Raw genomic sequence first — 25,120 nt, 5'->3', positions numbered from 1 at the left:
GACGAAAAAGCTAAAGAAGATCAGGAGAAAAAGAAAGAAGAGGACAAACCAAAAGAGGAGAAACAAGAGGAAAAGGTAAAACACTTGGAGAAGACAGAGAAAGAGGAGGAAAAGACAGAAGAAACGCAGCAGAAGGAAGAGGAAAAAGGAAAGAAAAGGGAGAAGGGAAAGGAAAAAGGAAAGAAGGAGGACAAAGAGGAGAACAAGCCAAGTGAGGAGCAAGTGAAAGCGCCAATTGCAGCTCCAGAGCCAGAACTAAAACTTGAGCTGGACACAGAACAGGCTGGAGATCATCAGTCAGTAAGCAGCGCTGAGACACAGGTGAGACAAACCTGAGAGCCTGATTATCACTGAGCTGCTGTGGCATAGTTACTGTTATCCTAACGTATACCAGAGACTCACGCACATACCGTAAAACCCATGAAAAATACCAGCCTGACAGGAAACATCAATGTTCCTTAAGACTTAAATGTGGTTATGAACGATCAGGAGGAGGGCATTGGGTGGAAGCATGGGAGGGGTTACTGGTGTCAAGTTATACCAAGGTTTTAAAAGTCATGGCTCCAAAACTGCAGAAATTTTCAGACATACAGCTTTAAATGAGATGCCAGAAAGGGTGATATATCTTGCTAGTCTGGATGGAGTAGCACAGCTCTGCCCCTCTCCCACCTGTTGCTGTGCATTTTTGTTTTAGTTTTCAACCTTGAGACTCTAAGCAGCCAGTAAAAAAGGAACCAATAAAAGGCTTATTTTGTGTCAGTAAATTTACCAAATGTTAAAATGTTCTTGCCTGAAACAGATTCAGGCAAGTATCTTATTATTGTTATCCCTGTAAAGTAATAATCAGTGTTATTTTAGCAGCAGTCAGAGTAATTACTTTTATGTTTTAAATTACAAAAAACAAATCAGAGTACATCTTAATCTTTTTTTTCTGTCATAAATACATTGATGTTACGTTTTTAAGACCTTTTTAATAACATGATACTGGTAACTTGCCCACTCCAAAAGCACAATATGTCCTACAGTCCCATGTTAAGTCATGTTAAATTGGTGGCTATTTAGATATCAGTGAACAACTTTATTCATGCACTGATGATTATGTTTATTATAAAAATCTGGTCTCTGGTTGAGAAATGTAATTATGAAGTAAATGTTTCCCATTCTCATTGCACGTTTTGCAAGTCTGATCAAAATTGACATGCTTTTTCACATGTTTCATTTTAAACCAATCAGCCAGCTCCAGAGGAGCAAAAGGAAGAACCGAAGATAAAGGAAGAACTGGAGATAAAGAAAGAGCCCGAAGTAGAAGAAGAAATAAAGGAGGGCAGAGAAAAGAAGAAGGAGCCAACAGAACAGCAGGAGGTGACCAAAGGAGAAGAAAAAACAACAGAGAAGACAAAGAAAGAGAAACCTCCAAAACAAAAGAAAACAGAAAAGAAGGCAGAGGAGGCTAAAGGCCCCAAACGTCCAAAAGCCATGCAATGCAAAGTCACCTTACTGGATGACACTCTGTTTGAGTGTGAACTTGATGTAAGAAAAACACCAATTTATACCTTTCTCACTAATGCTTACATAATGCTGTATGGTAACACATACTGAAGAATCTCTGTTATGTCCACATTAATAGAAGCATGCTAAAGGTCAGGAGCTTTTAACTAAAGTGTGTGACCATGTCAACCTCCTGGAGAAGGATTACTTTGGCCTGGCGATCTGGGAAACCCCAACCGGCAAGGTAAGCAACATTTTTATTTGATTAATAAAAACAGGTGAAGACACTGAGCTGAGACTTGTGGTTGTTTTTCCTAATTTACAGACATGGTTGGAACCCATCAAAGAGATCCGGAAACAGGTGTCAGGTGGCGTCTATGAGTTTACATTTAATGTGAAGTTCTACCCTCCTGATCCAGCACAACTTACAGAAGACCTCACCAGGTATATACAAATGTACAACTTCAATGAACAAGTTCAAGTTGTACAACTTTAACTTTTCTGTTGAAGTTATACAACTTTAAGAAAAAGTCATCTTTCAGAAGTCGACCAGAGAGGGATGATATTAAAGGGATGGTTCATGACCTTTGAAGTGAGGCTTTGTCGAAAGGTTATTAGCAACCTTATATGTTACCTACAGCAGATAACTTTCTTAGCATCTTCTTTTAATATAAATCCGGATAATTGATAGAGATCCGGCTAACAGGTTGTCTAGGAGAAGTCAAGACCAAAGGGGACTTCTACCATCTTAAACAACTACAATCTGAAAAACATCCTAATTGTCTATTCAAATGCTAATTTTAAGAACCTTTAAAGTGTCATTTGGTTCTCATATGTTTTTTTAATTTTTGTCTTTTTGTTACAAAACTAAATTAAAAGAAACAGACATCAGCACAAACAAAAAGTTTGGATTTGTGAATAATCATTGTTCATAAATGATAATGAGGTAGAATTAGGTGCACCACCAAACATATTGAGAACAGAACACGTAAAAAAAATGGAGTAAATGTCTGATAAAAAAAAAGTAAGCAATTTATAAAAAGCACAGAAAACAAACAGCATTTTAGGTTAAATGATCCCTTCTCAGTACATGTTTCACACATGAATATCTTTGGTGGTGACTCCGACGTTAGTATCCCCTGTAGAAAACAAAAACTAGGGATGTTGAGATTCACTAAGTTGCATTGCAAGATGCAATACAAGATGCAATATAGCCGGTTAGAGCAGCTTTTCACAACAGCCGTAAAAAGCTGCTCTTCACAGCTGGTAGAGCAGCCGTGAAGAAGAATATCTGAAAAACTTGAAATACCTTGACAGTGCTGTTTGACATGCTATTGGCTGGCATTTGCAAAGCAGCCAGTCCATTTTTCTCAGTACTGATTGGCTATACCCCCAAGAGCTAAAATGAGGAAGACCAAATTCACTCTGTGTATCTATGCATGTTAAGGTATATTTGATGTTTGGACTATAAAAATGGGCAGTTATGTTCACCACTAATTCAGCTTTGCTTGAAACAAATTTTCACCACACTTCACAATGTATAGACCAGTGTATTGTCTAAAATAAGTATTGTACATTGTTATTGAACGGTAAATTGTCTCGTCTTGTCTCATTTCGTTTTTTGTTTTTTTTTAAATCCATGAATTTACCAAGGAGCCAGATCCTTGGCAGAGATACGCATCTATCAGTCACAAACCAGAGATGAACAATCCTATTAACATACCATTGATGTCTGTGTAAATAACCATCCTATTTAAATGTGACAATAATTTGAAAGGTCTTAAAATTAGCTTAAGCTGCTGATGGTTTTTTTACATTGGTGCTGTTTTAAGACCAAAGAAATACATCTGTGGTGACCTCTATCAGTTTAGCTGATGGCTTCAGCTTCTGGGACTAACTCACCTGAATGTATTCTGAACAAAAGTCTCATAGGATATTTACTGGAACAAAGATATTATTTGCTTTTAAACTCACCTCAAAAATGATGGACTGTCTCTATCAGCTAATTCTTTTCTGTTTCCATTGTTGTTTGAAAACCCTGTTATCCTGTGTAAATATATTAACTTGTCTTTTTCTTTTCTTTGCAGATATTTCCTGTGTCTCCAGCTCAGGAAAGACATTATGCAAGGTGTTCTTCCTTGCTCCTTTGTCACACTGTCCCTGCTGGGCTCCTACACGGCCCAGTCTGAGCTGGGAGAATATGACCCAGAGGTTCACGGGACAGACTATGTTAAAGATCTGAACCTGGCACCCGGACAGAGCAAGGAGCTGGAGGAGAAAGTGATGGAGCTGCACCGCACTTACAGGTCATGAAAGGGCCATGGACAATGATTTGAAACAAAAAAAAAAAAAGAAATTTGTCAGTAGATAATTTTTATTGTGGTTATTAAGTATGCGTAAGCTTATTTTTGCTCAATTGAACAGTAAGCATTTTTGTTTAACCTTTGAATAAGTCTTCTTTAAAAATATTTTTCTTTTCATGTGAAGGTCAATGAGTCCTGCCCAAGCAGATCTGCTGTTTCTGGAAAATGCCAAGAAACTTGCAATGTACGGCGTTGACCTGCACCAGGCCAAGGTGGGTCCTTTAATATTTTAAAAAGGTTTTTCCAGTTTGTTGTAAAGCTTTGCAAATAAACTTATGACAGAGATTTTTCTACCTTTCCTTTTTCATGTTTAAGAATCTTGGTAATATTTTGCAGCAGCAGTCACGTTTTGCATCATTAAGATTTAATTACAAAATTGATGCCATAACCCTCTGAGATAAAAAAGAAAGGATTATAATGTTTCAAACCCCATGACCTCAGATATTAATTAAGAAAGAAAGAGTGCCCCCTTGTGACTGTTTTCTGAAAATATGAAGAGATCATGCCATGATACTTATTGACATTTTCCTTCTTGCGTGCAGGATCTCGATGGTGTTGACATCACACTGGGTGTTTGCTCCAGTGGTCTGATGGTTTACAAGGACAAGCTGAGGATCAATCGTTTCCCATGGCCCAAAGTGCTTAAAATTTCTTACAAACGGAGCAGCTTCTTTATCAAAATCAGAGCGTCAGAGGTAAACCTCAGGCAATCATTTTGATTTTAAGTCTGATAACGTTTTTACTAATTCTGAGTGAGAACCTTAATTTATGAGACCCACTGTGGTTAACTGTATATTCTTAGTTTTCTCATCCATTTTTTTCACCACTACTATTAAACTGGTTATAGTATTGTTGAACTAAAATTTTATTATTTCAATGACATGTATGTATTTGTTGTATAGAAGTTGATGCTTAAATATCCACAGAGGCATATACTTTTGAGATGCACACAAAAATGTAAACTTTATTTCAATTAACATCAAAATTATTTTTGTCATCGGTTGCAGGCAATGTCTCTTGATTTTGATTTGTTTCTTCCCCTGCAGCAAGAGCAGTACGAGAGCACCATTGGCTTCAAGCTGCCCAACTACAAAGCCTCAAAGAAACTTTGGAAAGTTTGTGTTGAGCATCATACTTTCTTCAGGTAGAGAAAAGTTTCTCTTCACTCCTTTGCCTGGCAACAAAGGATAATTCTCAGCTTCTCTGTATAGTCTAGATAGTATTTAGGAAAAGCTAAATACTCACCATCCTAGTCTAAGCAGTAGCCTTTTAACATTTGGTTGCATCTCAATAAAATAGTAGAAATGATACTTTCTGCTCACTGCTATTGTTCTCCTTTGTGGAACTCATTTATACGTTCATTACACTGAGAAGGATACATTTCAAGGATTTATAACTGTTTCTTTTAGAGAATCTATTTTACAGCTGTTGAAATTCTTTCTCAGTAAAATTAGAATATCTTCAGACCAAGTTAAATTATCTTTAGTAGAGAAATGTAAGTTATGCTTTACACAATCATGGAAAACTGCTGACTTTATAGGTGTCAAATTGACAGTCACGGACAGTCTCCAGAAAGGTCATGGCTAAAATAAATGTTTTAAGGAATTTTGTATATTAATGGAAAGTTTACACCTTTTACAACTCATACAATTTTATGATATATTTTTGGTTTTGATTATTTTAAGAAAAAAAAAAATTGTCTTTTTCTCAGAGTTCCATCAGTGGAGCCTCCATCGTCCCGTCGTTTTCTTGCCTTGGGTTCCAAGTTCCGGTACAGCGGCCGTACTCAAGCCCAGACCCGGCAGGCGAGCTCCATGATCGACCGCCCAGCCCCTCGATTCACACGCTCTGCAAGCAAGAGGCTGTCACGTAACTTGGACGGAGGTAGGGCAAAGTGTGTGTCTGAAATAGTTTGTTTCTTGCTATAAGCTTAAAGGTTAAAAAGTAACATTCTGACTTGTTTTACACTTGCAGCTGGAGATGAGACTCTCCAGTTTCTGCAGCTACTCTCTGCATCAAGCAGATCTGAGGCTGATGATTGGTCATTGTTGATAACAACACACAAATCCCGGCCTTCTGTGGAATTTCCAGGTACCAGGATGCACATGAGGCGGATACATTGCTGGTTTCTAGCTAATTGCTTTCAGCGTCATTGCTTTTATCAACATGCCTTCATATTTTTACTTGGTTTTATTGCTTTAACATTTTAAAAATGCAGCTCTTCAACTTGGTAACTGTGACCAATTTTGGACGTTCAGTAACGAGACTCATTTATTTTTGTGCATGGTAAAAGGAACAAAAATATTTCAACTTCTTGTTTAATTTCTCTGTCGGAGTCACTTCCAGTGTTGAAGTTGTGCTTCCTCATTTTAAAGTGGAGAGCTTTATCTCACAAACGGCTTTCACCTCATATGACCTCCTAACTGAATAACTCACTCATCGCTTCTGCAGCAGCATTCTTTAAGCGAGATTGTGCAAGGTAAAATAATAAGCCATTTTGCTCTTGTTCTAGAAGAGGAGTTGCATTTTTCACCTTGCTGGCACTAACCTCATCTTTTTGGACTTACAATAGTCCAGAGAGTCCAAAGGTAAAAAAAAAAATGCTTGCACCTAACTAGTCTAAAAGCCTGCTTGAAGCACCATGAAGCATCCACAACAGTCGTCATCTGTTCTGCAGAATCATTATGTAACTTCAATCACTGCACCATCTCTTCACAGCCAGAGGGGAGTCTGAGCAGACTTCCTCTCAGTCCAGGGAGGAAGAACAGTCTGTGACCTGGAAGGGCACTGAGACTGTAGATGGTGGTTCTCAAATTATCAGTGAACAGCAACATCAGCACCTAAAGGAAGGCGAGTGGTCTGACCTTCTGTATCGTCAACCTTCTGTAGCCCCTGTCGAGACTTTTGATTTTGTGGAACACCAAGGTACCTTCACTACAGATACCCATCCGCATTTCTATTGCTTGCTATTTTGATCACAATGTAGCTGTTTAAGATGTTTATAAATGTGTCGTTATTAGATTCCCTCAATATGATAAGCTGAAGTAAGCGTGCTACTGTTTTGCACAAATTGAAAAGGACAATTAACTAATTGTAGCACATCATTATTATAATCTCTGGTGCCAGCCAAACCCAGCTTTGGATATTCCTCCTCTCCGGACCCTCTACATAAACCTGCACCATTCCAGCAGGATGACTGGTTCCTATACTTTGGTCGGTTCTTATCTGAGTCTGAAGAAAATATTTTGTGTGAGTTGTTTGGGGGAATTATTAAATTTTTAAAAGTTATTTAATGAAACTTGTTAACAGCCTGCAATTTGTTCTAGATTAGTTAGGTGTTTGATTGATCTTTTTGCTCTTCTCAGCCTCTAGTAAAATCCAGTCCCAGATCCGTTTGGAGGAGCTTGCCACATCAGTGGTCAAACAAGAAGAGACTACTGAGCAAGTCATTGAGAGACTGCAGAAGTCTGTGATCTTGATAGATACATTGACAGAGATCGAAGATCTGGAAGGGAAACTGAGGAAAGTCAGGGACTTGGAGGAAAGACTACAGGAAGCGGGTGAGGTGTCAGAGAGGATCCTGAGAGTCATTGAAGAGCAATTGGGACAAGAAGAGGTTGAAAGGTTAAGAGCCGAAGAGGGGGATTTGGATCATGTGGTTTTACAGAGATTTATGAAGAGGATGGAGACAGATGAGGATGAAGTGGATGAACTAGAAGAACAAATTAAAGATGTGTTTTTAAAAGGCTTGGTGCCCGAAGAGGAAAACGAGCTGAATCAGTTAGATGGAAGTTTGAGGACTAAGGTACGAGAGATACAGAAGGAATGGCAGGAAGAACAGCGAACGTTTGACTCTTCAGATGTTTCTGGGGCCACTTCTGTTGTGATTCTGCAGAAGGTTGAGCGCAGGGACGGGAAAAGGGTGATGATTGTGGATGAGAGTGGGGAGTCAAATGGGATGTTGGAAAAACAGACCCAGAGAGAGGTTACAGAGAGGCGTCATTTTGGAAATCCAGCTCAGGAAGAAAATGAGGATGAATGGTACCTGCTTTTTTACCGCCCTCCAGTTTTCAGCCCATCAGGTACAGTATGCTACTCTATGAGCCATTTTGACCTTCTACTAATCTTTCTAATGCTCTAACCAGTTTGCAAGAGATGGCCATCATGTGGGAAATATTAATAATACATTGACCAACTACTACTACTACTATTCTTTAAATTGCGTTTGTGCTCACTGCTATTGTGCCCCTTTGTGGATTAGAAGGTTGCATGAGAAGTTTCTTGCAGGAACAACCGACTTTTGCTGCTTTTGGCCTGCAGAACATATAATTTCTTTGCATCTTTACCCTTTTGATTATTCACTGCTGTAGATGAGAGCACGTATTTAAGATCAGTGGTGAAGAGACAGGTAGGAGAAGAGGAAATTAAGGATCAGCCATGGATCCTGCAACAACCAGCACTTATGGAAAGGGTGGATGACTGGTTTGTGTTGCTAGCGGGGCCTCCAAGAGAAACCATATATGTAGAAGCAGGTACTGTTAAAACGGTGTATGTTGTTTTTGCAAATGAACAATGCTCTTCTGCACTGTATTGGTGTTTGTTGATAAAACATTGAGAAAATCTTCCACTGGTTCCATTTATCAGTAGCAATGAAGGAAGCCCAGATGGATGAAGGGCAGTTTGTCTCTGTGGTTGAAGTTTCAGAAGATTACAAGGTGGAAATTGAAGAGAGACAGATGATACAAGAAACTCAAAGAGAAACCTGGATAGAACGAGGTACTGCTAAAACAGTGTGTGCTGGTTTTGCTCTTCTGCCTTGTATTCTGCTTGCTTGCTGATAAAATATGTGCTTACATCAGTGGATTGAAAAAGTCCTCTCCTGCTTCCATTTATCAGTAACAATAAAGGAAGCCCAGATGGATGAAGGGCAGTTTGTCCCTGTGGTTGAAGTTTCAGAAGAATACAAAGTAGTAGTTGAAGAGAGACAGATTACCCAAGAGGCTCCAAGACGTCTTAAAGAAATCCAGCCAGAGACTGTGAGGGATGATGACTGGTTTGTGTTACTGGACGTTCCTTCTAGACAAACTACATATGTAAAACCAGGTACTGACAAACATACTGTTTCCCATGCTACCTTGCAGATTAATTGGATCAGTTTTTTCACTCTCAACTTTATCTTATTACAACCAGGAAAGACTGAGTTATGCTTTATTTTGGTTTTGTTGTTGAAGTGAGTCTACGAGGAGGTGTCTCCAAATCCCAGATTGAAGTTGTCCCAGCTGGTGATGAGGGAGACAAAAGAGTTGAGATTTTTGTAGAGGATACTGAAATAAAACAAATACCAAGGCAAGCAGAAGATGACTGGTTCATTCTGCTTGATCTTCCAGATAGGGGAACATCATTTCTACAGCCGGGTATTACTAATATACACTTAAATCCAAATCTGACCACTGATTTTTAAGTTTATTACAGGTCTCTGACAGCACTGTTTACTTTTGTTTTATCTATAGCATCAATGCCTGAATATGTTCAGATTCTTCCCAAAGAAAAGAAGGCAACTGTGACTGTCTCAGAGGCAATAGAGACGACAAGGGAGGTTGTAGTTGTAGTTATGGAGACTGTGACTCAGAAACATGACAAGAAACTTCCAGAGCAGATAATGTTGTATCCAGTGAGCAACCGAGATGATGATTGGTATCTGCTGCTTGACATACCTCCCAAAGTAGAGTCTTATATTCCTCCAGGTACCTTTATCCTTCAAATGTCTTTATTCAGAGAAAATTCCTACAATATGTTTAACAGGAGTCAAAAGTAAATGTTTGTTTTATGTGTTTCAGTTTCTGTGCCAGAACCAGCTAAAATCAGTCCAGTTGTTCCAGTTGAAGCAAAACGTGTAGAGCAAAGGTTATATCCAGTTAGTCCACAGCCTTTCCAGCCCCTTCCAGAGGCAGATGATGACTGGCTCATTCTGTTTGACATTGTTGGTGACAAGCCAGTTATCATACCCACAGGTATAAGATCAATTTATGTTGTAATAAAATGTTTTAGTAGATTCATGTACACAAGTGAAACTCAACCACTTGGATATTTTATGTGCACCAGCTACCCCGGCTGAGGCTGTTCAAAAGATGGCAAAGACGTTTGAAGTCGAGGCGAAAACTACAGAGATTGCAGCATACAAGGAAGTAAAAACCACAGAGATTAAAACATATGAAGAAGTGATAATTAGTAGGCAAGACGGTACTCGTTCTCCTAAAATTAGGCCAACCCAACCCCCACCTCTGTCAAACATGGAAGAAGATGATTGGGTTGTCTTGTTTGACATTACTCAAGAAAAACCAATACCTGCTTCTCCAGGTACTTTTAATTGGCTACCAGCAGTTTATTCTCTGCTATTTGCTTATAGTTTATCAATCCTAATTTTTCTGTGTCAGTTGCTGAGGTCCAAAGGGTTGTTAAGACACCTGTACCCGCTGAACCAAAACCAAAGTTCGTCAAGGAGGATTTGAGGCCACCTGCTGTGACTGTGATTAACCTGCCACAACCAACATATGATGATGATGATTGGTTTGAGCTGCTAGATGTGGCAGCAAAAGTATCAGGTAGTAAGCTATTGCTGTTTGCCTATTGCAATTAGGCAGATATGTTGTTTATTCCACAGTTCAACCAGTATCCTGTTACTTGGGGCTAGAGATGCACCAATTACCATTTTGTTGAGGTCACTTTTTAACCTCTGGATTTTTACTTCAACTGATTCCTATTTTTCTGCAATAGATACATTTTTATTGGTTCTGGTTACATTAAATTGTGGTTGCAGCAATAGTAAGACATTTAGAATGATAAAAACAAAGTCCAACATGCTATGTATTAAATTTATCTCACAAATTTAAGTGGTAATGGAGGTTATGTGCAAATTTCATCTGAGCAACAATTGTAAAGCAATCACACTAGTCTTTGATCTTCAAAGGCCAATGTAGGACCAAGGAATCTTGTGATATTTTGTAAACAGGTATCATAAGTGAAAATTTGTCACCAAACCATTTTTATTCTGGATTTTAATAACCAATTAATATTCAGTCAACAGATATTTATACAGACATTAAAGGCCTCACCCTACTTTAAAAGTAATGGCTTGTGGAAAATTTAAACAGGGCCTACTTTTCCAAGTCCTGTTGTAGCTAGCTGTGCTGCAGTGCTAGAGCCCGCTTTGATGTAAATAGGTGCAACTAGTCTCGTTTTTTGCAATAATATCTAAATATAATCATGTAGTTGCTTTTTTTTAATGTTTTTAACTGTGAACCTTCTGCTGAGTTGAGTAACTCCTTTGAACCCCAGTTTATGGGCCGCAGGTCCAGTAGCCTACAATGCTAATCTTTACTGATTTTATAAATGGTTATATTTCTTTTTTCCTCACTTAGAGAAACTTCCACAATTAAAATATGAGTAACACAAGTTGACGTGTTGTAGTGTGTTTATGGGCCAACAGGAAAATCATTTCATTCACATCAAATGCAGAGGAATTGGTGCACCTCTAGTCAGTTTGAAACGGCATACTTTTTGTTGGTTTTGTTGAGCTTTTTGAGATATAGATTTAAAAATAAGAAGAAAACCCCCAGAATACCTTTCATTTTAGTTTTTCCTTTTGATTCTGTGCCAGTGACTGTGGAGCAACGCGACTTCCCCGTGCCTGAAGCGAAAACAGCCAAAAAGTTTGTAGCCAAAGAAAAAAGAACACAGCAGAGTGTTACTATTGTGGATGAGACTTGGCACAAGAAAGAAGTAGTGAAGGAACGTCAGCCCCAAATAGAAGTGGAAGACGATTGGTTTATTCTTCTGCGTCCAGCCCTAAAAACATCAGGTATATTATGAAAGAGGGGTTCAGCGAAACACATACAAATTACTTGTGTAAATTCTTCTGTGACAGTTTTATGCTATAAAGGCCCTGAGGGCTGTTGATGCTTTTTACTTCTATTCCACAATAATGCCTAGTTCATATCTATGCTAGTTGCTGCCCCTGAAAGCCTCAGGGTCCGATCAGAGGTCAGAGTTCCATCTGCTGTGGCCACAGAAAGGGTTGAAATTTCTGAGAAGAAGCCACAGTTTGAAATGCGGATCCTTGAAGAAAGGCGTCCACTCATACACACAGATGTCACTGATGACTGGTTTGTTCTGCTAGATTTTGATGCCAAAGAGTCAGGTACCGTTTACTTTTTATATGTGTGGAGTGTTTTTGACTAATGCTCACTTGTGGGTTTCTTTGCATCATAAAACATTTACTAACATTTGCTGCCTGGATACACGGGCTGATGCCCAGGCCTCTTCTCACATTTTCCACCTGGCAGTTTTTGCAGGCTGAAGAAATAATGCTGTTTTGTTCTCAACATTTGAATGAGTCATGAACATTTTGCCAAATATGCGACTTAACAACTGCTTTTGCCCGACCATTGGATTATCTTAATTAAAACACGCTGCTTCCATCATGTCACCCTGAGGATTTCTGCTTCTTGCCTAAGTTTTATTCTCATATGTTTTTCTTTTAAAACCAAATGTGCTGAAAACAGATGAGGTACAGTATATGCTTGCAGTTTTTGCATTTATTTAATTACAGGGCAACTGAGTGCGGTAAGTATGGTTGCTGATTGTGACAATGTTGCATTTAAAAGCTTAACGATGTGCGAACATATGACAAAATACCTTAGTTATTAAACATGTTAACCTAAGAACCGCAAACATAATATTTCTTTCTATTTCAATTTTCCTTACATTTTTCTGTAGTTGTGAGCACGCAGAGGGGCACACGTCCTGTCAGTGCTCCAGTCTTCTCTCAGGCTGCGCTGGCAGATGCAGGGATCCCCATGGCTCCCTTCGACCAGCCCCAGACCTCCACTCCCATAAAGACCAGCCGCCTGGAAGAAAGGAAGCTGGAAGTCACAGTAGAAGCTGCAGAGCCCTCAAAAATAGAGGCAGTATCTGAGGTCAAGGTATTTAGCTCATTTATTTACTCTTGTATCTGTCTGGGCTGACAAATGCACAAATGTCTAAAAAAACACAACATAAAGCAAAATAAAGATGTGGACAAATCTCTTGGCACCCATTGTAAAAATGGGTAAAAAGTGTTAGTACACCGTAGATACTTTTATGAATAGCAGTAGCATAGTATAATTTCCCTTTGGGATCTATAAAGTATTATGAATTTGAATAGTGCACAACATTGTTAAGTACAGTGTTAATCCAGTTTGACCTGTAGGGAGATTTGAATGAAAAAATAAAAGAAGACCTAGAACGGCTGATAATCTAGAGAGGTTTGCAAAGAGAAATTGTCAAAGATCTTCATCTCTCTATGCTTTACTCCTTTTGAAATGTGAACAAACACTTAGTCTTCCTTACTGAAAAAAAATAAATGTATAAGCCCATATAATGTAATGGTTCTACTGAAGTAGGAAAACAAAAAACAGTTACTGGAATTTTCAAAATTTCTGATATTCAAAATTTAGAATCAAATTTGCTTTTAGGCTTCTTAAACATCCTTTATCAGGGGTCCAACTAAATTTGTCTGCATCTATAATTGTATGTCAACTGTATAAAAGCTTTATGCATTTAAGGTAAAATCTTATCTATGATCTTGAATGATTGAAAATATGTTGAAATTGTTACTGATTCAGAACGAACACCTAAGAGCGTACAGTGAACAGAGATTTTTTATGCATGAGCATAAACTGTGTCTCTTGCTGCTGTAGTCAGCAGTGTCGAGGGAGCAGAGAGACGTAGAATCTTCACTGCTATCCACCATCAATGGGTACATTCAGGTTAGTGGCAGGCTCAAGCCTGTAGCATACTGTCCCTCACAGGACATGGTTTTTATTAACACAACCAGCAGAGGGTGCTAACACATCTTCCTCTCTCCTCCCCCCGGGGTAGCAGGAGTCTGAGAGCGAGAGGACGATCATGGAAGGGGTGCAATTGCGAAAGGTCAGACTCTCGGTGCCGCTCATGCGTTTCTCCACTTCCGATTTTTGCATCTGAAAGGACTAATGCCACTCTCTTTTCATGTTGTGCTTCCGTACAGCCAGGTGTAAACTTAAATATATCAGGTTCAAGAGATGTACAGTTTATTTTTAAGAAGTAGAAGAAATGCAGTTACGAACTAAATGTGTAAGAATTTGGTCTTGAAGACTACTCTTGAGGCAGTCTGATTTGTTAAGTATTCTTTCCTCACCTCAGTATAAGTTATAAGTTTTAAAAGTTTTGCTTGCTGTCTTTAACACTGGAATGCACACATGCATGATCTTAGTCTAACAGGTGTTTCTGTTCAGTTTTTCACTATAGAAGTCCTTCTTCTTTGCTAGTATAGAACAGTTTTGGTCACTTTGCACCAAATCATTTTGCATGAACGCCTCTCTGTTCTTTCCCGTCTGTTGTGTTTAACACATTAGTGAACTTCATAAAATGCATGTCCACCGTGTGGCAGTGTGATGCCAGCGTACAGGGAAACTGAAACAAACCCACACTTTTTTTGTTTTTTGTTCTTTTCATTCTTCACAGAAAAGAGCTAAGAAAATTGAGGGTGACTCAATTTATATCAGACATAGCCTGTTAATGCTGGAGGTTTGTATCTGTTTCAGAGCTCTCAAGCTGCATTTTTCTTGCTCTTTAGCACACCGGCTGCTGCTGTTTAATCTCACGCTTGCATGAGGCATGATTCACACTATTTCTTGCATCAGCAATAAGTAATTATCTGTGTGGCAAATTGACTTGGTTGACTCAGGAGAGTGCTGCTGAATTTTTAAACATTGGTTTACATGAACATTCTTTACTTTTTGATTCATTTATTTGCTCTAATTATGATAAGTCACAGGAATAAACTGTTGATTTAGCTCTTGGACCGGCCATGATGGACATTCAGCTGTTTGGAAACTACTTTTCTTAACACTAGATACACCATACTTTAACAGTAAACTAGATATTTACAAACCGTAATCCAATATTGGTGAAGATTAACAAAATTATTTCTCCAGAAATAAAATCCAGAATAAAGAGAGGAAAAATTATTTTGAGAATTTTTAAAACAACTTGGTTTTGAAGTTTCTTAATTAAGTAATTTACTCACTCTGAGGTTAATATGCTTTTAAAAATGTTGAGTACAATCAGAAAATGATGTCATGGCTTTCTAAGCTTCCGATAGGCTCACGCTTTCTGACTTTATTTAGGCGTCATTGTGTGTTTGTTGCAAGGCATCGCCTCAAGCACATTGCTTTCTTTGTGAGAAAGAGAATTTAACCAAATGATAAAAACATGTATGTAAGATTGTGAATTGTAAATTTAGTCTCATCAGGTCACACCTTTCCGAAACTGGGGACAAAATCTGTGATCAGTGTATGTTCAGTTTATAGTTGATCTAGCTGCTTCGTTTTTTCCAGATATAGATTTATTCTTGACCATCAGTATTCTCCTGATTTTGCTTTTGCTCATTGTCTTTCTTAATTACCATAAATGCTCTGCACTATTGCAACAGCTATAACCAATAAGTCACTGGCTGTAGAATAAAAATCACAATAATTAAAGTTCTTTGTTTTGTGTGATGTGTGGCCAAAATAACTTTTGGAGAAACATTGCTTTCAAGCACAACAACCAGTTCTTTTATACAATCTGCAGTTGATTTTGCAATATGGCTGCCACCATCTTTTTGACCATTCCAACTTGCTGCCAAATGTTGCCAAATCAGCGCTTCTTCTGTCGCATCTGTTCATTTCTTCCAAATGAACGTGTCTCTTCTACTCAGGCTGCGTCTTCAGCAATCTTGACCATGTCCGCCGTCTTCACTTCTCCTGCCCTTTGATTTGCAGCCTGTTTTCTTGACGTTTTTATTGCAATTTCAAATGCTGTGGAGTTTAAATCCTTAGTGATCGATTTCTGCTTGTTTAAAACTACAAATCAGTCAGCTGCCAGACTTCAGATGAAGTTTGAAAAGCACCACTGATTACCCGTTTTGAAAGAGCCAAGCATTTGTACTTCTCTGAAGAAGTACAAACATATGGATTTATTCCCCTCCCCCCGTAATATTTTTCCCACAGAATTACCTGCTAACTCCGCTTCTGCTTATTCATGAAACCAGCAAGAAAAGACTCACAGATGGACTAGTAAAGCAACATCATAATCTGATGCTTTTCATTTTTTATTTCCTTCTATTCCCAATATCCTTCTCTCTCCATGCGTCTATCATTGCCATGGTCCCTTCCATTTATCGCATTCTCTACCCTTTCCCCACAACACCTGGTCCTTCTCCTCTCAACTTTTTCTGACTCGTGTAGGAGTTCGATAAGCCTCAAGAGGACCTGCTCAAGCATCACGCCAGCATCAGTGAACTGAAGAGGAACTTCATGGAGGCTGTGCCGGAGCCGAGGCAGAGTGAATGGGACAAGCGTCTGTCCACGCACTCTCCGTTCCGTACCCTGGGCATCAATGGCCAGCCGCTGCCCAGTGCAGATGGGGTAAGTCCTGCGGATATAATTCCTTTTTAATTCGAATCTTCCGGTTTTGGAGTTGGAGGGAATTTTGATGGTCAGTTCTGAACTGGCACATTATTTTGGGTGCTGTGCAGTCATATATCAAATAAATCTCTATTTTGCTGTAAACGTTGCATAAGATTTCAGTTTTCTTTAATAAATCTGCCTATTAATAAAACGATAAAGGAAGGACTCGGTCTCTTCCAGCTGCTATTCTTGATTATCTTTATGTGATACTGTGTGCAAAGTGAATGCATGTACTTCTCGGATGAAACTGATGGCACGTGGTATGCAGCACATGCATGTGTATGAAGAATGCATTTGGACTGGTGGAACGAGGCCCGTGCTTTCGTTCTTTCACTGTTGAGACAGACAAGCGTGAGGCTTCTGTTGGACTGGTTATCCAATCTCTGAGAAATTGGGTCGTAACTGCACTGGATGTGTCCGAACTCCTGACATGTTTGTGTTGCATGACTGACAGACGTGACTCAGAAAAACATACCGCATGACTAAGATATGAGCAGTTTTCTTGAAGGCTTGCACGTCCTGACACAGAGCAGTGCTTCCTTTATTCTCCTTTCCTCTGCTCCTCCTCCATTGCTTTCTTTCTGCTTCTAATCCACTTTAGAAGCAGAATCCCCTTCTTTCTAATCCACTTTCTTTGCTCTGCTTTAGTTCGGCTGTTATGTTTTATAAATAAAGTTTCATCCACTTTTGCATCTGAACTTTTAATGCCTTGCAAAAGTTTGCAAATGTTTCACATTACTAATGCAAACTTTATAGTATTTTATTGGAATTTTATGTGATATAATGACGTGCCACACACTTTGAAAAGGAATTAAATAAATTAAAGATGAACAAATGTGCATTTGTATTCAGCCCCACTTACTCTGATGCCCCCCCAAAACAGTGAAAACAAATGCACTTAGAAGTTACCTACAAAGTAGAGTCAATCTGTTTGTAGTTTAATTTCAGATGGCCTGAGAATTCGTTGATTACTAGTAGATGCGTCCTCCACAAATCTGTCCTATCGGAGATTTTGGAAGGATGCAAGAAATTATTGAATGCCATCCTGTAACATCATAATTATAACTTACCATAAGTCATGTAGGAAACATGAATTATCTGGAAAAAAGTCAGAAGAGACCAAATTAAACTTTTTAGCCCACATGTAGCTCTCTGCGTATCTGAAAACTAACAATACACATCAACTTAAGCACAGCATCCTGACAGTGTAACATGGCACTGTCATGCTATTAAAGTGTTTTTCTTTAGCAGATGTAGGAAATAATGAGCACAATTCAAGGCAATCCTGAAAAAAAAAAACATGTTAGAAACTGTAGAACATTCAAGACTAGAGAGAAAGTTCTCCTTCCCCCAGGAACATGACAAACAGTGCTGTAATGGAATAGTTGGTGTGTCAAAGTATCCTTACCTAAATCATTATAGGAATCTGTAGAAAGACTCAAATTTTTATGTTGACAGATACCTCTTTATACACATCAAAATTATGCACTACTTCATATTGTTCTCTCACACAAAATCCCAGTAATATACATTGATGTCTGTGATTGTAATATGTGGTTGATGGGTTACATTTTCATCAACATGCGGTTGAGTCGTACAGAAATCACAGTGAGGAAATGAAACGGGGCCCATGCAGAACCATCTTACTGTCAGCAATTATCAGCTTGAAACATCAAGTATCCTGAGAGAGATTGCTACTAATTTTACATTATTTATCATTCTGTGTTTACTGTGAGAGCGGATAAACCATCCAAGCAGACTGACTCTTGTTTAATTTGGAAGTACTGCACTGAACTTAAATATATTAAATATACCATCATCAACTCACAAAGCTGAATCTATTCTGGCTGTGATTGAATTGATTGACTTTATCTCTGAACTTTAATTCCATATTAATTGTGTAAATTGATGCAGTACATGTGGATCACTTTGTCTTTTTCAAAACCCACATGAAATCCTTAGACATGGAAATTAAGGAGTGCATGTTAAAATGCATGTAGTGGTCACATTTCCATGCACTGAGTAACAACAATAACATTCAAAATTTAGTTCAACAGACTTTATAATTTAGTAAGACATTTCAAAATGCTAGTAGTTCTATATCAGTCATTGCAGACTCTTCAGAAATCCTTCCTCTTATGTCTCTTCCTCCCTCCCTCCTCCTCCTCCTCCTCCCCCTCTCAGTTTGTCATCCGTCTCCCACGCGGCCCTCTGCTAGACTTCTACTCCAAACGCAGCTGAGGGTGGGGGGGGTCTCCTCGACACTGCCGAGTCCCTCCACAAAGGTGTGAATGTGACCAACGGAGGCCGCGCCTCGCCCATCTATCAATCATTCTCTAGCTTTCTTCCCTATTCTTCTCCTCCTTTCGCCTCTTCTGCAAACACCACTCCAGCATTCTTCACCCCCCATCCTCTGCTCCACCCGAGAAGCTGCCCTTTGCTCAGACATCTGTCAGAAAAGACTTTGATTCTTTGGTTCACGGTGCTTCACAGCCTCCTGGTTTCTCCAGCCAGAAACAGACCTCTTCTGTAAAGACTGATCAGGACTGGAATTGACTGTTTAACATTTTCTCTGATGGAGTTTAAAGATAACTACAACTGAAATTCAGCTTAAAGTTTTTAAAGCATGACCAGATCACTTTGAGCCTGTTTTGTACACATGCTGGGTGCATTTATATCTTCAGTAGTTTTTAGGATTTTGTCTTTGGATAAGCTGATCACTGTGACTTTTTTCTGAACACACACACAACGTACAACTTTGAATGACATGTTTCTCATATTCTTTCTCATAGAGTAGCATTTCCTGTTGTAGGAAACCTTGAGGCAGCTCAGTTGTAATACATTTTTAACCTTCACCACAACAGAGTACTTGTTGCATGATATTTCGACAATCAACTTAGACCAAGGAATAAAATACATTCCATAAACAACTCAGTCTTTGTTGTGTCATTGGGTTGGATTTCATCATAGAAATATCAGGTCCTAAACATTACGTTTATATGCATTGTTGTTCTAGAGTTTTGTTTTATCTCTCTGTTGTCAACAACAAATGGAAAATCAACTACCGGTTGACCAAAGTGCTTTAAAGTCAAGATAAACAAGAACACAACAAAATACAAACCAGCAAACATTAAAAAAATATTTAAATATAGCAAAATGGCAAATATTTGTTCAAGTCTCCTGTTCTATTTAAATCATCCTTAATATACTGCTGCTAAGTTGTAATATTCTGACAACACAGAACCTCAATAGTTTTTTTTATTACTCTACAGAGGTAGTGCCAGGTTTCAATAAACTCATGCCCGGCTACCACAGATTATTTCGCACCAGCAATTGGCTGAAAGGCTATACTTATGTTAACATTTGTTTCCCATTTTGATGTGATGCTTTGATATTTTCTGTGTTAAAATATTTGTAGTGCAGTTCCAGTTAATCATGTGCAGATGTACCTTAAAAGGAAAAATTGCTTTCCTGTTTCATAAACGTAGCAGTTTACTTTGAATGCCTTTAAATTCATTAATAATCATGTCAACTGCAGTCCTCTGAGCAGATCACATCACACAGACAGGCTGGAAACTACATCAGCCAATACTCTTATTTCACTGCAAAAAATAATTGGAAAAGGTGAAAAACAGAGTGGGACCCAGGAGTTGACCTTAGTCGAGAGTTCTGACACCATGCATTTAAAAATGCATTGATTGTGTCCCCAACATCCCTAATCCTAAATAATGTATTAGTCTCATGTTTTATATTAGTTCAATATGAACATTATTGGAAAAAAAATTCACACAAGAAAGGAAAAACTTTAGGGTGTAATATTTTTTATCAATAAACCTCATACGATTATTTTGTCCCTGACAATACATGATGTGGACTGTGGGGGTAAAGTTGGAGACATTGAATGGATGAAATCTACCATTTTTATCTAAATTTTTGTTCATGTGGTTCAGCAGTTAACTGTATCACAAATGGAAATGATTAAAGAATGGCTTGAAGGCTTTGTCTTTTCCAGTGAAACTGGTAATTTTTATTCAAAAAAACTAGGAGACTTAATCATTTCTGTTGACATCCCACGTTCTTATATCTCCGTTGTATGAAGGAAATGGCATGCAAACAAATGTTTTATGATTCATGTAAATGTTATTTGTTATTCACAACTCTTTGCCTGCTCATGATCATAGTGACTGTGTTTGTCTTTTTTTTTAGAGTGTGTGCATTAGTCCCAGTTGCAAAAGTTCAAAAACAAAAACTCTTCATGAGGAAACCAGGAGTAATTTCGGGGGGGCCGAGGTATCCAGGCCCTCTGAGAGCCATCAGAGTGAGCCTGATGTTGTCGAAGGCCTCAGCGCTCCCGTTGAAGAGTCATTGTGCAATCACGAGGAGGTTGTGGTTTTTGAGACTCTCCTGGTGCCGCTCGTAGAGGTTGAAATGGCGCAACTGGCTCCCCCAGTTGAGTCCGACTGTAAAGCTTTAGATAAGATCCCGGAGGAAGAAGGAACATGTCTCGTAGCGCCTGAGTGCTCCGGGGGAATAGTTGGACCTTCCCCACCTTCCTTTTTCTGGAGTGATGGTCCGAAGGTCATACACTGCTCCCAGGTAGTCTCAAAGGGGGGAGATGCTGTTTCTTTTCTTTCTTGGCCTTCAGCTTCCACACTTGCTGACTTCTTTGCAGCACCAGAACAAAAGAAACTGCACCAATCTAGAAAGAAAATCAGTGCTGCAAGAGCGGCTGTTGAGTTTAAAGTAAACAGAGTGTGCTGCAGAGGTGTCGCACGGTGAAGCTGCAAGATCCTGTCTATGGTGACGGGTTGCTATAACAATACCTCTTTCTACGTTGAAATACAATGATTAAAATCACTCTATAAGTGACAAAATCATCCTATAAGTGTTGCGAATGAAGTTAGAGGTGTGACTGCATTGTTTTAGAAATAATCAGACCGAGTTTGGGCTGGTGGTGGTGGAAACAATTTGCACTAAGAGGGATTGCATGGTGTGAAAGAAGAACTGATTGCTGTGAGATGCGAAGTGTCTGGTTAAACAGCCACTCACGGGGCTGTGCTCCCATTCACAGCCCCCTCTGGTGCAGACCCACACTGTCACCATCACAGCTGTTTCCAACTCCCTGCCTGGTGACATCTCCACCACAGAAGTTCCCATCGTCCCAACCAAGACCTTCACCTATGAGTCTTCAAAGGTAGGGGCTCCAGCTCCAGCAGCAGCTCAGTCCAGATCCAACTTGCCTCCAGAACTTGACAAGCTAACAATATGATGGTCTCGAAGGGGCGGCAGAGGGAGGGGGAGCAAAGAAGCTTTACTGCACCTTCCTAAGAAAAAGATCAGCGTTAAATCAGTTTGAAAAGCAGTTTTTTTTCTTCCTTTGGTGTTTTTCTCAGATGACAGATGACGGTACAGATGAGGACAAGGATAGCTCTTTTTCCACTTCCAAGACCATTTCCTCAGAGACGAGCAGCGGCACCACTGTCACCACTACTACCACTCATATCTCAAAGGTTAGCTTTGCAAGTTTTCTTCCACTCATCCTTTCAGATTGTGGGCCTCTTGAATACACTGCATATGCCTTTGTTCAGGTGGTGAAAAGTGGATCCTCAGAGACCCGGGTGGAGAAGAGAATTGTCATAACAGCAGACTCTGATGTTGACCAAGAAAAGGTACAAGACATGAAACACCATTTGCTGCCTATAAAAAAAAACCTTGTAAAAGCACACAGGGGTCAGTGTGAGCCATTTGGACCATGCACAGAGTTAAGAAGTCATTGGGTCTAGGTGACCCTGACATGAAGATTGTGGAAGGGTTAGTAAAGAGGAGATGTGAAAAATTAAACATTCTTAAAACATATAAGGGTGCTTGAAGGACCAATTAATTTCAAAAAGTTAGAAAATACATAATATTTGGAGTTTGCAAATTTTTCATTTAATGGATGGTTAAGATTTGTTAAGGGAAAAGCTTTTTCCCTTCTAAGTTTAGATTAGAAACAAAATATACACTTTTTGATTCTGATATCACAAATATATGTTTGTCTTTCAGGAGAAACATGGCGGAGCATCAGCATTGTAACAGAGCCCTTCCCTTATCCATTTAACTCACCACCTTCAACGTCCTTTAGACCGCGACACTCGACACACACAGTGACCAAGTCTGTTTGCGCACAACAGAAAAACCTCAGAAATCTGCACCTAAAAGGACTGATTATGGAGTAGACTGTTCCTTGTAGATTCTGTTTGTTTTCTAAGTTGAGCTCTTCACAGTAGGTAGGAACTGCTGATCAAATGCTTCAATTATCATCCTGGGGTTTAGTGTGAACATTTGATTGGTTAATAACCAGCCTTTTTTTTCAGTTGAGTGATGTCTGTTATGTTTGCTTTAAATGCTTTTATTGTTTAATAGTGGTTTTCTACAAATGTAGTGTCAGTTCAGAAACCATGATTAGCAGTGATTCCCTTGGTGCTACTTGGGGAAAACGTTAAGACGACATTCAAGTGAACTCTTATTTTTGTTGTTGTTTACTTGTCTATTAAATTCAGGAGAGATTTTTTTATTATTATTATTATTACTGAAATGACATACCTCACATTTAAAACGTGAACAAAGATATTCTGTGCTCAAATTTGGACAGTTTTTTTTGGCTTTGTTCACTGCTCAGGTACAAAAAGCGAGGTCCCAAATCTTTGCTTCCCCAACCAGCGTGGAACCAGTAGCCTACACATTCTTGTAAAGTTTGAACTAAAATTGATCTATTTTCGACTATTCCTCTACTTTTTAAAAGTATGCTTTTTATAGTATTTGTAAAGAAAATTGAGGTTTTTAAGTTATTCATATCCATCTGTTCATTCGATTTGTAGGTGACCAGTAATTTAAAGAGCTGTTATGCCTGAATTAACCTGAATCATTCTTATTCGTTTCCTCTTGTAGTACACCAAGTTTACCGGATTTTTCATCTTTTTACTAAGAAGTGCTCCCCAAGTCATATTTTGCTCATTATCATAAGAGTCATAATTACTTTTAACATACAGTGGCTTCTTTAAAATGTAAACACATCCGTGAAAGGACAGTTTTTGTTTGGTTTTTTTTTTGTCAAAAATTGGTCTTTGTAAAACAGTTTTGAAATTTTCTCCACACGTTGTGAACTTTATCCTGTATGTTCAACAGAAACAGGTTTTTTAAGATGGAAAAATGTGCAAAAAAAAATAAAAATCCTGCAACAACTTGGTTAAGTAAGCGAGCCCACTCCTAAACTAAAGCTTTGTTGAAAGTTCTCTGAATCAAGACAAAACAGGACTGCAGAAGTCGTGTTGATCGACGAGATACACTGCGGACCTCCCGAGGTGCGTTCCTATTTAGTCTGGACGTTATTGAGATTGGTGACATGTCAAAAACACCCACTAACAACTTTTTGTAGCTCCTTCACTGTTACTTTCAGTCTTCCTAATCCATTTTTTTCCTCATCAGTTTTAGGGAAATGTCCAGTTTTAACAAGCCTGGTTTATGTTCACTGGTGTGAACTCAAGAATACAAGTTATTAGTGTTCATGGTCATCCAACCAGGTCATTTCAAATTTTTTTGTTATGTTTTTCTCCAATAGCTTTTTGTTTTTCTCTTGAATTGTACAGGATAAATGTCAAATTGTGTGCAGATAAAGGTTAGGAAAACCTAGCAAATTTACCAAGGGTGTGTAAACTATTCAGCCACTTTATTTGGTCAATGAAATGTTTTTCTCGCTTTGGTCTGCTTATCTCAGGTTTTGATGTTCTATGTAAGACTACAGACCTCCTTATGATTGTATAAGGGATTGTCATCAATGTATATCCATCTGTGTTGTAAATGTACATTCATGTTCAGTCATGTGAGGTCAATGAAAATGAAAACTTGTCTATCACTATTACCACACATGTAAGAGATGAAGGCAGCTGCCCGAGTGTACGTGGCTTTTTTTTTTTTTTTCTCACAGGAGCACAGGTTGTCTTTTTATGTTCTGCTATACAGTAATTTATTTGTAAAGTCGGAACTGTTTCATGTGATTTTGATGTACTGTGGTGTTTTAATGAGCTTTAAAGCTTCAGGTAGAGATGTCAATATATTGCTTTCATTATCAAACAAGTTTGTAAAGCCTTTTTAACCACATAGTTTTGAATAGATTTGCACTCACTTGCTGTTTTCCTGTGCTTTTTCTATAGAGAGGGATTCTTGACTAACTTTTAGAGCACCTGCTTACTAACATTTTCCCTTTTGTCCTAAAGTCCAAACAGAATCTGTTCTCATCATAGCTTCATGCATTTAAAAAACACCCACAATCTTTTTCAGGATGAAAAAGTAGTATTCCATATTAAGTAAAAGTAGATTTTAGACAAAGAAACTATTGTTGCTTTGTGAATTCTCCCTGTCTTTTTATGAAGAAAAAAAAAAATAAAATATGCATTTACTTGCATTTGTGTTGGGCTGTGTGTGAACTATGGGTTTCTACATAGATAATAAATAAACAAGGTTCATTGTGTCCTTACACAAATATTGGTACTCCTGGTAGAGAAATGTAAAACCTACTACCACCATCTTAGATATCTTCAGTATTTTTGTTTAATAAATATGACAAAGCATTGCTCTCGTTTGCCCCGATAAGTGTTTTGAAGCTTTTCATTAGTAGTCCATGACTTCATGCATTCCTGCGACAAATATGACTCATTTTAAGCCACTCCTTAAAATGGGAAAGGTGAGAGGACATGCCAT

General features: G+C 38.6%; 1 protein-coding gene across 13 annotated transcripts; it reads left to right on the top strand.

Annotated features, from left to right (window-relative positions):
* The first annotated feature begins 13 nt into the window (after positions 1-13).
* LOC114141744 (protein 4.1-like) lies at positions 14-24,824 on the top strand. Of its 13 annotated transcripts, none has more exons than XM_028012525.1 (33): positions 14-321; positions 1,234-1,530; positions 1,628-1,732; positions 1,814-1,932; positions 3,576-3,794; positions 3,976-4,063; positions 4,394-4,546; positions 4,898-4,995; positions 5,563-5,735; positions 5,826-5,942; positions 6,570-6,776; positions 6,978-7,100; positions 7,217-7,933; positions 8,222-8,383; positions 8,499-8,627; positions 8,748-8,954; positions 9,083-9,265; positions 9,362-9,595; positions 9,689-9,862; positions 9,954-10,208; positions 10,286-10,453; positions 11,509-11,709; positions 11,857-12,048; positions 12,627-12,832; positions 13,589-13,657; positions 13,770-13,820; positions 14,394-14,456; positions 16,160-16,339; positions 20,588-20,977; positions 21,453-21,575; positions 21,775-21,891; positions 21,970-22,050; positions 22,427-24,824. In XM_028012525.1, the coding sequence occupies exons 2-33, from the start codon at positions 1,477-1,479 to the stop codon at positions 22,454-22,456; spliced, it is 5,388 nt and encodes a 1,795-aa protein (XP_027868326.1). In that variant the 5' UTR covers positions 14-321; positions 1,234-1,476; the 3' UTR covers positions 22,457-24,824. The 13 variants fall into 13 exon arrangements, with proteins under 13 accessions (XP_027868326.1, XP_027868325.1, XP_027868324.1 ...); XM_028012524.1 differs by having other exon boundaries at positions 8,496-8,627; positions 13,773-13,820; XM_028012523.1 differs by having other exon boundaries at positions 8,496-8,627.
* The last annotated feature ends 296 nt before the right edge of the window (positions 24,825-25,120 follow it).

This window comes from Xiphophorus couchianus, chromosome 3, assembly GCF_001444195.1.
Source record: "Xiphophorus couchianus chromosome 3, X_couchianus-1.0, whole genome shotgun sequence".
NCBI classification, from domain to species: domain Eukaryota; kingdom Metazoa; phylum Chordata; class Actinopteri; order Cyprinodontiformes; family Poeciliidae; genus Xiphophorus; species Xiphophorus couchianus.
This window is presented reverse-complemented; position numbering and strand designations above follow the sequence as displayed.

Bases quoted from the DNA above. Each gene is read 5' to 3' on its own strand.
- LOC114141744 (XM_028012523.1), top strand. From the start codon at position 1,477: ATGCAATGCAAAGTCACCTTACTGGATGACACTCTGTTTGAGTGTGAA. The intron at 5,943-6,569 runs GTACCAGGATGC...ATCTCTTCACAG, and splicing joins GCCTTCTGTGGAATTTCCAG to CCAGAGGGGAGTCTGAGCAG. The intron at 20,978-21,452 runs GTAGTCTCAAAG...TCCCATTCACAG, and splicing joins AGGTCATACACTGCTCCCAG to CCCCCTCTGGTGCAGACCCA.